The 13357-nt window shown below is 37.9% G+C and overlaps 1 protein-coding gene across 1 annotated transcript in view; it reads left to right on the forward strand.

The window, feature by feature from the left end:
• CFTR (CF transmembrane conductance regulator) overlaps positions 1-13357 on the forward strand; it is a 91681-nt gene that overhangs the window by 55799 nt on the left and 22525 nt on the right. The window contains exons 18-21 of the mRNA XM_074825474.1: positions 142-221; positions 5657-5807; positions 6901-7128; positions 9215-9315. Coding sequence (XP_074681575.1) covers positions 142-221; positions 5657-5807; positions 6901-7128; positions 9215-9315 — 560 coding nt within the window. The remainder of the gene's footprint in view (positions 1-141; positions 222-5656; positions 5808-6900; positions 7129-9214; positions 9316-13357) is intronic.

Raw genomic sequence — 13357 nt, forward strand, 5'->3', positions numbered from 1 at the left:
CCTGTACTATAAAAAATCTTGTGCTTATCCCTAATATATTGTATTCAGAAGCAGTTGTACTTTTTATTAAAGTAATATAAGTAGGATTTTGGGGGTGTTAAAATGTTTGACTTTTTTTTTTTTTTTTTCCTTAATCCATAGGTGGTATACTTAACAGATTCTCAAAAGATACGGCAGTACTGGATGACTTACTTCCACTTACAGTATTTGACTTCGTTCAGGTTTGTAGAATAAAAGTTCTAAAGTTAGCTGTCTTATAGCACTGTAAAGTTTCAGTTGTACATCATGCAAAACAAATCATATTGATAAGAAGAAATAACAACTGGAATTAAATCCCTCTTCCTTTTTCCAGTCTGTATATCTATTTATATAGCTGCTTATCTTGTAAGTCAACTTCATTGCTTCTTTTTTGAGTACTTGCCTATATGTGTACCTCCACTGTTTGTGCAAACCACTTCTAGTACTCAGGCTTGGAAATATTTTTGCCCTGCAGACCCCTACAGTACAAATATCCCTGCTGCTGCCCACATACAACTTCAAAGGTGTATAGGGCATTCTTTAGTTTCTTTCAGTTATCTTTGCTCACGATTAATTATTTTTTCATGCTATCCTTTGACTGATTCAGTCATTTCCATGACTTTACCTCCTTAGCCTCCTTCGTACCCAGTTTGCTAGCATCACCCTTAATTTACTTCTCTTTTGTTGAATATATTATTGGTTTTTCTGTTCTTTTATGTTCTGTGGAAACTCTTCCAGGCCTGCCTTATTGGGCAGTTTGACCCATGCTGATGTGCTTTCAACTCTCAGCCAGGCAGTTCTTTTTCTTTTTTGTCTTTTTTTTTTTCTCATTCACAAGTTTGACTGATTAATTTTGTCTTTTATGCTTTGCATCTTTGTGGCTTCCCCTGAGTCTCTGGGATTAAAGCTGAGTCTGTCAAGCACTGGATAACTACTTGTGATGAAGGAAAGCTTTAGATGACTCTGCTCCTTGGAGGAATTTTACATGCCTAAGAGTGGTAGAATTGCAAACTTTTAATTTTTTGGATGGAAAGACTTGTTTCCAGCATACCTCCTGGGAAACACCATGCATTGCAAAGTCTTGAGTTTTGAATTACCTTCCAATTCATCCACCCTGAAGAGAACATTGAAGAAATACAGAGATAAAGGCAATTCCAGTGTTTCTCAAGGAGGATAGCATTCTTTGCTCCCCATCCTGCCTATTCTAAGACTTAGTGGCTCTGTGTGAATCTCAGCATCCCTCATTAGTGTCCCACCACTAATGCTGCAATGACAGCTTTTCCTCAGATAGAGATGGTTCCCAGAAATTTTAAAAAATAAAAGCAAATCTTCCCCAGCCCTCCTGTTCCTCTCCTCCTTTATTTAGGAGGTGTGCAGGACTGACTTAATCAACCCAAATGCTCTGCTGCACAGATTGCCTGTCTCCATCTGTGAGTTTGCTCTGCTTTACAGTCCATACCAACATGATGGTCTGATAAAACCGAATGCCTTTCCCTGTATCTTTTTTAGTAATTGATAACTTTGACTCATGACTTTAGAGAGGCCAGTGCAGCTCCACATGAAGAGGTTCAAGGACATTGCAGCTCTACTTCATGTCCTGCAAACATCATGAAGATTTGCTGAAGGAGTAAACATGGACATTGAGATCTCTGAATCGTTAATGTCATCTTCAGTGTGATCAGGATTCACTACTGTCTTTTCTGGTGTGACCACTTTGTTTCTGATATTTTTGATCTGCCATAGGGATGTTATTCCAAAATTATTTTAGTTAGTCTGTCTCCACATTTCAAACTCTCTACAAGAAACTGACGTGTTTTTCATGTTTTCAAGGACAAGGAAAATGCCTAGACTTGGCTCTTCTGTTCTGATGCCTTTCAGAGGCTAACTTATGCTCTAATGTTCCATAGGTTCACCTCTGTCTTCTCAGTCTCAACAGCAGAGGCTCCAGAACATGAATGATAAGCTGCCCTGTCTTTCCAGGTTCTTCTGGTGAAGATCATTGAACCTACCCACTATCTTGACTGCTTTTTAACAGTCATCCCTTCATAAAAAATTCCTTCCGATTCTCCATAGATTCAGACTTGTTTGGCAGTTTCAGACTTCTGAAAGATACAGAAAAGTTATACATATGACTTTCTCCTTCTGTGCTGATTATTGCAGAGTCACAGAATGTGGGAGGGACCTCTGGACCTAGGACCTGGGACCTCTGCAACCCCTCTGCTCAAAGCAGGTTCAGCTAGAGCAGGTTGCCCAGGGCCATGTTGGATTTTGGATATTTCCAAGAATGGATACTCCACAAATTCTCTGAGTAACCTGTTCCAGTGTTTGACCAGCCCCACAATAAAAATGCTTTTTCTTATGTTTAAATGGAATTTTGTGCATTTCAACTTGTGCCCATTGTCTCTTATGTTCCAGTGGGTGCCATTGAGAATAATCTGTCTCAGGCACTGAATACCTAGTGGTATTTATATAAATAGTATATAATTTTAAAATATATATGATTTCTAAAAATTATTTGTATATATACACAAATTTATAAAATATAATTATAATAAATACCATCAGATACTTATACAAAGTGGTAAGATCTCCTAAGCCTTCTCTTAGGACTAAACAATCCCAGCTCTGTCAGCCTGTCCTTGCATATGAGATGCTGCAGTCCCTTTATCATCTTCAAGACCTTTCACTGGAGTCACTCCAGTATGTCTGCATCTCTTTTGTACTGGAGAGCCCACTCCAGATACCATCTCATTGGTACTGAAGAGAGGGGAAGGATCACCTTCCTTGATCTTCTGACAATGCTGCTGCTGTTGGCCTCCCTTGCTGCAGGGGGATGCTGCCTCATGGTTCACCAGGACCCCCAAGGCCTTCTCTGCAAAACTGCTTTCCAGTCAGTCAGCCTCCAGCTTGTACTGGTGCATGTGGTTATTTCTTCCCAGCTGCAGAGATCTACAGAGAAGGTTAGCTTCTAAATGTACTGGGATGCCTAAATCTGAGTCCAGTGGAGATGGAGACTTTGTCTCTACTAGCCTTCAGTTTATGTTTGCATAAGTTCATCCTTCTGGCTTCTGAGCTTTTCCCAAGAATCTGACACAAAATTTTAGAGCTGGTTCTTACTCCCTCTTCTATGAGAATGAGCTGGTAGATGACTCTGGCTAACTCCTTGTTTAGGGACACTGCCGCCTCCTCTGTTGCAGCTGTGGATGTCACGGCATAGTTTCCCTTAGGACTTCTATGGGCATTAGACATATCAGGGAGCCTTCCCCTTTAGGGAGCAGGGCTTTTCATCCAGGATGAATAAGGCTTCAGGATGAAAGAGGCCAGGGTTACTCTCCAGTCACTGGGATATACCCTGTTGCCCATAAAAGAAGAAGCAGTATCAACCTTTACATAAGTGACAAGAGATAACATCTGTAGTGTTTTCTCTGACAGCCATCTGACCTGCTTTTGTACATCTTGGGTGTGATTTGTAGGCAGCTAATGACTGCAGTAGCATTACCACTAGTTTTAACATCCATCTTGGTTTTCTACCAGTGCTTACAGTGAGGTCATAATTTCTTGGAGATCCTTCATGTGAGATGCTGCTAAAATATGTTGCTTGTCCCTAAGGTTTAATATAGTCACACTCAAAAGGTCATATTGAACTCACTGGACATTTATACCTATGGTCATGACTGATTTTCCCTAAACGATAAATCCCCATTGGTCAGACAGATTGGCTGCTGCAGTCATTACCATCCTGAACCCTCGCTGAGTTTCTGTCTCTACCACCAGCTGCGTTTTCCAAACTGGTGACACAGAAAAAGTACTGGAACATGTCTCCCCATCTGGCCTCTGTCCCAGGCCTGAAAGCTCAGCACCTGGGTCACTGCAGCGCAGCACTGTGGCTCTTAACTGGGCTGCATGGGCCCTTTGCTGACATTCCTTGACCATATGCCAATGTAGCTGGCTTGTGTGTTGAGTTTTGCTATTGCCTTTTTAGAGAAGGTGTCATCTTCTGTTTGACTTTACCCTTATTTTGTGTTTGGAGTTTATGAGATAATACAGATTTTCATATTCAACTTTTTAGTGAAATCACTGTTGGACCAGCAGTGAGAACAATATGGCATCATGGTGGCCTTTGCAAAGATTGAGTAAATGACGGAAACAGGAATTAAAGCAGTCGCTGTGTGACTGTGTAATCTTAAGTATTGCGAGAGCTGTATAACTTGGCTTAATATCAATTAAACAGCTCATTCACTTCTTAAGAATTAGAGCTACAAGAGGTACTAAATTCTGCAGTTTGAAATAATAAGTGAACACAAATCCATTCTTGCATTGCTACAGACCAGTGCTATACAGCCTGCACAAGCATAACCCACGTATGTCACCATTCTTTTAAGAGAAATGAGGAAAATAACTAGTCCAGCTGTTACAGTAACTTTTTTTCATAAACTTTGATGCTGCTATTGCATTGCTCAGATTTCTGATGAAAAAAAAGTGTAGGAAACCTGGAACATGCTTACCTATTTGTGAAAGACCTCTGACTTGGAGTACTGGGAATTTAAATCCTTCCTTGAATTTATGTGGATGTAGTAGCAAAAGCATGAACTGCAGGTCTCTTCCTAATGTGAAATTAGTTTTGTCTTCCATCTATTTCTTTGCTGATTGGTCATTTGCAGTGATGTTTCAATGTGATGTTCATAATTTTGTCCAAATTTTCTATTTGCGTTTGCTTAAGGCTGATAAGTTTGCAGTTTGAAGTAGATGTTTAGTGTGAAAGGTAATATCCTGATACAAAGCAGAGCTTTGCTATTCTGTGTGTGCTGATATACTTGATTTTCATTACATTTAGGTATGAGACAAAACAGTCTAAGTGCTTAAGATGCTTCTAGAGTAAAGGCACTGATTTAGCTAAATCTTTCTGGAGCTACTGAGGATCAGGTCTTATGAGAATGGTAGTAGTCTTTAGTGGGTGAAATAGATTAACTCTGGAATTATTTTTTTCCTTTTGATTCATCTGTCACCTTAAAACATCTTTTTTTCTCCTGAAATTGCAAATTTTTCATACCACAAGTCCTCTTACGACTTACTTCCTGTCTTCTGATCAGGATGAGTAGTAGTGCTAGTTTCATATGTGTGTTACAGTCCCTGAAGCAAGTGATGATGTATGACTTCCCACTTTTTCTGACCCTCAGAAAAACTGCTTGGCCCAGAACCTGCAGGAGTCTGGCACTCAGCTCCTGACAGTCCTGCACACCTAGTCCAGACAAGACAGGGACAGCGCTGGTAGGTCTGGCAGGTGGCTTCAGATATTGCAAGTGTTTTCCTTACAGTTTTAACTGGAGAGTGAGTGCCTAGCTGCCATTGGTTTTGCATGGCTTCATAATTTAGAATCCTGCAATACTGGTTGTACTACAGAAAACACTTCTTCCATCTATTGAAAGGTGGCAGCTTGTTCCAAAAGATTATGGATCTGGTCTCAGTTATTCATGATCTTTTCATGGAGGTTTGTTCTCAGCTGCAAATCCTATTTAGGTTAGCACTTTTATGTTTGTTGAAACAATACACAGTTGCCATAGGAAGGAGATTCATCACCAATCTAGTCTATAAAATGACAAGTTTACTATATCAATAGTATTTTTCTTTCATTCTACAGTTAATACTGATTGTGATTGGCGCTATAACAGTAGTCTCAATATTACAACCCTACATCTTCCTGGCATCAGTGCCTGTGATAGCAGCCTTTATTGTGTTAAGGGCATACTTCCTCCACACTTCTCAGCAGCTGAAACAACTGGAATCTGAAGGTAGGAGCAGCAAAATTGGTAGACTTCTAAATCCACAACAAATCAATTGAGAAGTGATTCACCCTTTCACCTCTTCTTTGCCTTTTCTCTTGCAAGATGCCATTGTCTTTCGGAGCAGAACACATCCTTAAAGCCAGTGCTGTTACTGATCCAGCCAATACTGAGTGCTCTGCTGCCAAAGATCAATGGAGATCTTTTTAAAGCTGGGGCTTTATCACCACTGCAGCTGAAAACAAATAAAGTCCTGATATACACTTTTCTTGAGAGTAAACATAACTTGAAAAATTGGGGTCAGACTTGGTATGTGCCCTGTGAGTTTGTTTCTTTGTAAGAAAAAATTAGAATGGATATATCTTGTCTGCAAAGAATTCTTATTTCTGAATAAGTTATTTGACTAAATTTCCTTCCTCTTTCCCCTTTAAGAGACTAACATGTTCCCAACAAAATGGAAAACCTCATTCTGAAGTGTGGGTTCGCAAATCAGGCACTGTGGCCTGGCTTTACAACAAACTGGCAGATCCTCAGCAAATCAGTCCTGAATCTTAACTGATGATTGTCTTCCCTTTTACTTAAGTGTAATTCTGAAGTTCCTCAGATCTAAATCTAAATTTCTTTGATGTTCATAGGGATCCAGCATTGGCTCACCACTTTTTATGTAATGCAAGATCTGCTTAAAATTACCATGTCAGTACAGTTGAATCCAAAGCATTACAGTATTCTGTCTGCACTAAAAAAAATTCACTTGATGGAGTTATCAGAATTGCAGGAATTCATTTTGGCTGGGGAGGAGCCACCTTTCTCTTGTGTCATTTTACAGCAGGCCGGGAGCTTCCCCAAGTAGTGTGCTAACTATGAAGAATTAATGTGATCCCTTTCTGGCAATACACTGAATGGAATTTCAACCCATTCATGCAAAGACTATCGTTATATATCCTGTGATAGGATTGCCTCAGTCAGGTACTCCAACAGCATATGTAAATTAAACACTGACAATAGTTGTACTGTTGTTAGAGCATAAGGCTGTGTATTTGCATTATATCAAAGATATTTGCTTATGAGTGTTTATGATGTTTCTAATTTAAACACTTTACAGCTCGGAGTCCAATATTCACCCATCTTGTTACAAGCTTAAAAGGGCTGTGGACACTGAGAGCTTTTGGGCGGCAGCCGTATTTTGAGACCTTATTTCACAAAGCCCTGAACCTACACACGGCAAACTGGTTCCTCTACCTGTCAACGCTGCGCTGGTTCCAGATGAGGATAGAAATTATTTTTGTTGTCTTTTTTGTTGCTGTGGCATTCATCTCTATCATAACAACAGGTATGGTAACTTTACTGAAATTGAAGTCTTCTGCTTCTGTTTAACAGCTCAGCTTTAGAAACTTCTGAGGGAAATTGTTGCAAAATTTAGCGTACATTGGAGTAACTGATTTAAGTATGTCATAATAGTAAACACAATTAAATAAAATAGAGATTTCACCATTATCTTCAATCTAATGTAGTAGAGGACTCATTAAAGGGATTAATCTGAAAATAATATTTGAAGGGACAGAACTTTCATTTTCTTGACTGTAATTGCTGTAAAAGTAATCATGTGTTTTAAGTCACATTAATGTAACCATGCTAGGGTACTGAAAAGCTTGGATGTTGATTATCATCTGTATAACTCAAAGTTTTTTAGTAAACAGAGGTTAATGTTCCTCCCATTTGCAAATGGCTAAGACATACAAAGTTTTAACGATCTTTTAAAGCCACATCAATAGCAGAAAGTCATACAGTTTTCTAATTCCCAACCCACTGACCCATGTTCCAGTGTGAAGTTTTGCAAATTCCATTCAAACTTCCCTTAAAAATGGCTCACCACTCCTAGTAAACCCAGTACATGAATGAGAATCACTCTATACCTTACTATCCTACTGCCAGGCACAGCCAGTCTCAAACAAGCAGAGGATAGTAGAATAATGTCCCCAAAATGTTGGAATAATTCAGTTCTGTGGAAAAACTCAGCAGGTTTAACTACAGATTACTTCAAAAATGGTTTTTAATTCTACGCTTTTGTTATGTAAGTTTTTTGGTTTTGATTCTCAGGCATTATTCTTCCACTCCTAAGTTTTACACTAAACTTTGTGTGCAGGATGTGGATGCAGTTTCAATACTGTGGTCACTGATGAGCAAGAACATGCAGATTTTGTGCAGGAGGTTTTTGGTTCTAACAATATCCAAATTTGATCATACTTCAGTGTTGAAAAGGAGTTATATAAAAGTGTACATTTTATCTAATATTGTATTGTGTATGAAATGCTATCCTCTATTTCTTGTATAAGGAGCTCTCCTGATTCTTAGAAAAAAAAATCCAACCACACAAATACTTCTGTATGAAAATAAGCTCCTGCAGTACTTTTGTTACAAAGGAGACTTTAACTTCCCCTAAAATTCATAGGCAAACAATATCCCTTGGTGCCCCTCTCATTTTTTACTTTGTGTGCTTAGAGGTTTGGGGCTTTTTAGGAAAAATGTTTCTTGTGTTATTGTTTTTCATGATATTTTATTTGAGAAAATAAACACTTTTTAAAAACATGAAAATTTGTCATCTTGCCACTATTGTAAACTTTACTATTATAGGTAATAGGTCCTTGAAGCATCACTAAATTCCTTTTCTTAATCTGTCATCTTTCAGGAGGAATATTTTGCTTGTATTGTTTACTCCTGTAATTACTCTGATAATGAGATGTCTATAAGCAAAACAGGAGGAAGTTTACTGAAGAAAGCCATAGAAGAAATGGAGAAATCATAGAAAGGCATTTGTCTTAAATTCTCAATTCATTTTAACACATAGTGAGATTAAAAATCAACAGTGGGGTAGTTTAAATGCTTGGATTGTATTGTATGAACTCATAAAGGAAAATCCCTGGAAAATCCCATCATTGTTACAGCAGAGAATTAAAGCAAAAGAATTTATATCTGCATCTTTGTGAAACAGTAAGGAGACATGTCCTCTATTTGTTCAAGAAATGAAGATGTAAACTAGCACAACTATTTTGAATTTTAAAGTTGTTATCTGTGGTGTTTTAATTAGATAAGAGTAATTTCACAGATTCATATCTGTTGGAAAAACGAAATTGAAATCAAGATTACAGAGGCCTGATTCTGTTTACAGTTTAAGTACCAAGATTTAATTGTTTCTTCTGCCAAAGCAAGATCAGGGTTTCTGGTGAATTCAGTGCCAAAGACAGGTGCTTAATGATGATTAAGCGCTCAGTCCTTTGTATAATTAAGAAATCCATGTTTTCTCCATGAAATAAAAGAAGAGAGAATGTAAATATGTGTTTTAAGATATAGATGCTAATTTTCTGATTTCTATTGTATTTTTATTTGCATATAAATTGAATGTGTTTTTTTCTCTGCAGGTGATGGACCAGGTAGAGTTGGCATAATTCTTACTTTAGCTATGAACATCATGGGAACCTTGCAGTGGGCGGTAAACTCAAGCATAGATGTGGATAGTTTGGTAAGCATAAAATGCACTGTGCTGTGCTTTCTTTTGAGGAATTGCCTTATTTTGTTGATTGTGAATATTCAGTGAGTTATTTTCAGAGTTGGATATCAGGCAGATGTTAGACAAGTTCCCCACATACCTTTCATAGCAACCTTCTGGCTTTGGCAGAGCTCAAACTGATTTTTTCTGTGAACAGGAATTTTCCTGAACTAAAATAGGCAACAGCAAATAATGGCATTTGAGGATTCAGATTGCAGATGTAGCAGTAATGGGAAAGCTTCAAAAAGTCTTGGAGCTGTTTTGTTATGATTATATACCTTACTAAAGGTATATAATATACCTTATTTGGTCTACTTAAGGGCTTTGCACAGCAGATCACAATGGATGTTTTTGAGCTCCTTCCATGCAAAATCAATAGTGATTTAAAAATCTGTCCTGGACTTTCCTGGGGGTCTTTTTCTGGTTTTATGTAAAATACCCTCTGACATAAGGCTTTGGAGTTGTATATGTTTATCCCTTTAATTTGTGTAGTTAGTCTGTTAGTTAGGATTGGCTTTACAACAGAATACTTCATAAGGTTAACTCATCATCACCTATTTGTTGAGGTATGAGAAGCAGACAGGAAACTCGTAGAAGAGTATGTTTGTTCTTGCAGTTTTCATCATACCTTAGCTTAAATGTATGAAAGTTTTAGATGTTATTTTAAAATTAAATTTACTTCTCTCTTTACACTTCAGGCATACTAGGATTTATCTTAGACAGAATTCTTGTAACAAAATACAGTACTCTTATAAAGCAAAAAAAATTTCTGAGAAAAAAAAATGTCCTACGTCCAGTCATAACCTCTCTGAACCCTAAATTAGCTTCTTGAGCCAACCATTTCAGTATTGGAAAACAAACAGCTTTTACAGCAGATCTTGGAGATCATTAAATCCTGATAAGCTGAAATCAGTTGTTATTTGAAGAAAATGTAATTGGGGCAGATGGTGACAGTGAAGGAATATTTGCCAGTTTGACATATTTTTTTTAAATAAGTTATTCAACCACCCTCATCCTGAAGGAAATCCTTGAGCCCCCAAACTGGGAATTAACCATTTACCTCATCTAATCTCTTGTTTACATGTGTGACTGGTGATAGTCCAGAAAGCTATCTGCCATTCAGGGACACATTTTTTCCCTATCCACCAATTGTTTTATGCTGACTCTTTCTTTGCTTGTTAGAACAGCCTGTCTTGAAGGGCAAGCACTTTGTGAAAGGGCTTCTTTACAGTAACTGCAAGACACACTGAATAGCAGTTGTGTGACTGATAATGAAGTAAATCGTGCAGTTGTTAAGGCATGACAGTGACAACAATGTTCAATCAGCTCTCATTTGTAAACTTCATCTTAGCCTAAGGCATAATGTGGTCACTTTAACAATCTGTATAAGAATCACGTGCATATATTATATGGCTTAATACAAACTGATGGTGTTTCACAAGAGCTACAGAAAGTCTTAATGTAGGATTCAGATGGTGCTGGACACACTAGTGTGTTAATAATGAACTTCCGCTTTTTTAAAATACAGTGATGTTAAAATGTTATCTATTAGTAGCAATAAGGAAGTAACTCCCTTTCCCCTGAAAAGAAAGTCTAAAGTTGCTTTAGATGTTTGTGAGTACTTTTTTCTACATTAAGACAAACTACTGTACTGGACCACTGGTTATTTTATATTAATGATAGCCTTCTAAGGTGCATCAGTTTATAGGTGGATCCTCTGCCCACCCCCCTCCCAGGGATTTTTAGGTATCCCAGGTGACAAACTAATAGATATTGCTGGCAGAATGGTTTTCCTGACATTCAAAAGCTGCTCCTGTGCACAAGCAGATAAGAATAGCTTCATGGTTTCGAGACAATAAAACTGCTTCACTGGGTGATGCAGATGTATTATTTCCCACTCTGTATTCTCTACATTTAGCACTTCCCTCTTTAAAGTGTTTTACAATTATTTTGTTACAGATGTTCTGCAAAGGCTTGCATGTTTGCCTGACTTAGTAGTCTATTTGGTTACACTCTATTTTTCTCTCAAGGGGTACTTTGAAGCTCCCCACAGGACCGGATTAACTAGAACTGACACATCCCCACGTGTCTCCAGTTACACATATGCATGCACTGGAATAGGTGACATAATTTTTGCCCTTCCTTGAGCAGCTGTGACATCCATGCTTACAAGCCCGCACACAAGCATGCCTGAGTGTATACACTTTTGTAGGTAGCAGTCTTTGGTTGTCAGATAAGCTGGAGTTTCCTGCAAGTGGTTGAAACCCATGTCCAAAGATAGCTGCTGTAATAAGTACATAACATTAAGCTCGTACTGAGTTGTTTTACAAGATATGCAAGGTACAGGACATCAGTGAAATAAAGGCAAGCAAAAGGACAGGAAGGCAGAAGAATAGGGAACCAGGGTCACATGAAGAAAGGAAAAATGTACCAGAAGAAATACTGGCCAAACAGATGGGTAGGTGGCAAATTTGACTTTATTCCATGCAATCTCCTTCTGTGACACTGAAATTCTGTGAGGAAATCTAAGTTTCTAGGTTGGATTTGTTTTTACATACACAGATATTTTCTTTGAAGCAATTTCTGTTGAACTGGTTTGGCTTTACCTGAAAAATCCCCATTGTCTTTTAATACCCCATAATGGTTTTGGCATTTCATTCTCTCCAGCCCTGACACTTTATCTGCTCTGCTTTTTTTTTTTTTTTTTTTTTTTTTTTAAAAAAAAAACACCATATGTGGTCACTCTGACAGCTAACCATTGTTTCATTTAAAGTTACCAGTTGGGCTAGATTTATCTTTTCACTTTGATCATTTCTGCTAATATCCCTTTAGCTGGTTTTCAGTCTTTTTCTTATCCCTCCAGGCAGTCTTGTAGCATTTTTAAGTTTTTTCCTTCATAAGGAAATAGAAAATAAGTTTTCCAGTAAGTGCTGCTTTCACAGATAAGCATTGGTTAGTCCCAGTGGACTGTTTTAATGCTTTATAACCTCCTCCTTCACTGATACGTATCCTGCAGTAGCAGCACTATAACTGGGAAGGACAATTCCTTTTATCAGGGAAAGAGAAAATGCCGTGCTTTTACTGTTGCCAGGATTACTTATGTAAGGAGATATAAAAGCAGTCCCCCAAAGAGATATTAAAATCACACTTGCTGAACCTCACAGTGCCCCACACTGTACATCAGGGGTGCTGAAGAATTAAAGTAGTACGTGGTAGAGGACCAAAGAAAAAATTAGGACTGTGAAAAATAATGATGCTTTTACATCTGGTTTTCATGCTTTTATTTTCCCATGTTATTTCTCCCTAACCTGTTCAATTGTTTGGTTTTTTTTAAACTAGGACATGATCTTAATATTCTTTACTGCTATTAGCAGAAAACCTGAGAACACTTACTTTTCAAAGCTTAAGTAGACTGAATTCTTGACTGTAAAATCTGCATCAGAATGACAATTCTCAAAGTGGGGTGTTGGTCATCTGGAAGAAAAATCTGTTAGAACATTTACTTTTCTGCCTGCAAGACAGTGTGAGAAAGAGCAAAAAAATCAGTACAAGTTTGACATGAACAAAATATTTCATTTTTGCAGTTTGGAAGAAGAGTGTATGTCCTATAAGTGCACCCAAAATGTAACAGAAGATGTGAAATTTCAGTAAAACCACATGGTCTGCCTGCATTGACCCAGTTTTTGCACTGACTTAATGCAGAGGGTTTTTTTACAACATGAGCCATTGGACGACCCTTTCATAGGATCTCTCAGTTGCACACTGCACTTTCCAGAAAGCATGTTTTTGAGGAGGTGGTGTCTTGCAACATGGTCGTTTAATACTATGCATTTCTGGTCTGGAGAGGTTAACTGCTCTCTTTCTAGCAGAAGAGAACATAGGGCCTGATGAAATTAATTGTATCAGATTACTTGTAAAAGAATTACTTCTTCCACTTTCTGGAAATATACATTACATAATTGTATTATGAATTCTTCAACGTTAAGAAGAGTTTAAGTGATATTAATGAGAAAGT

This window comes from Strix aluco, chromosome 5 (assembly GCF_031877795.1).
Source record: "Strix aluco isolate bStrAlu1 chromosome 5, bStrAlu1.hap1, whole genome shotgun sequence".
NCBI classification, from domain to species: domain Eukaryota; kingdom Metazoa; phylum Chordata; class Aves; order Strigiformes; family Strigidae; genus Strix; species Strix aluco.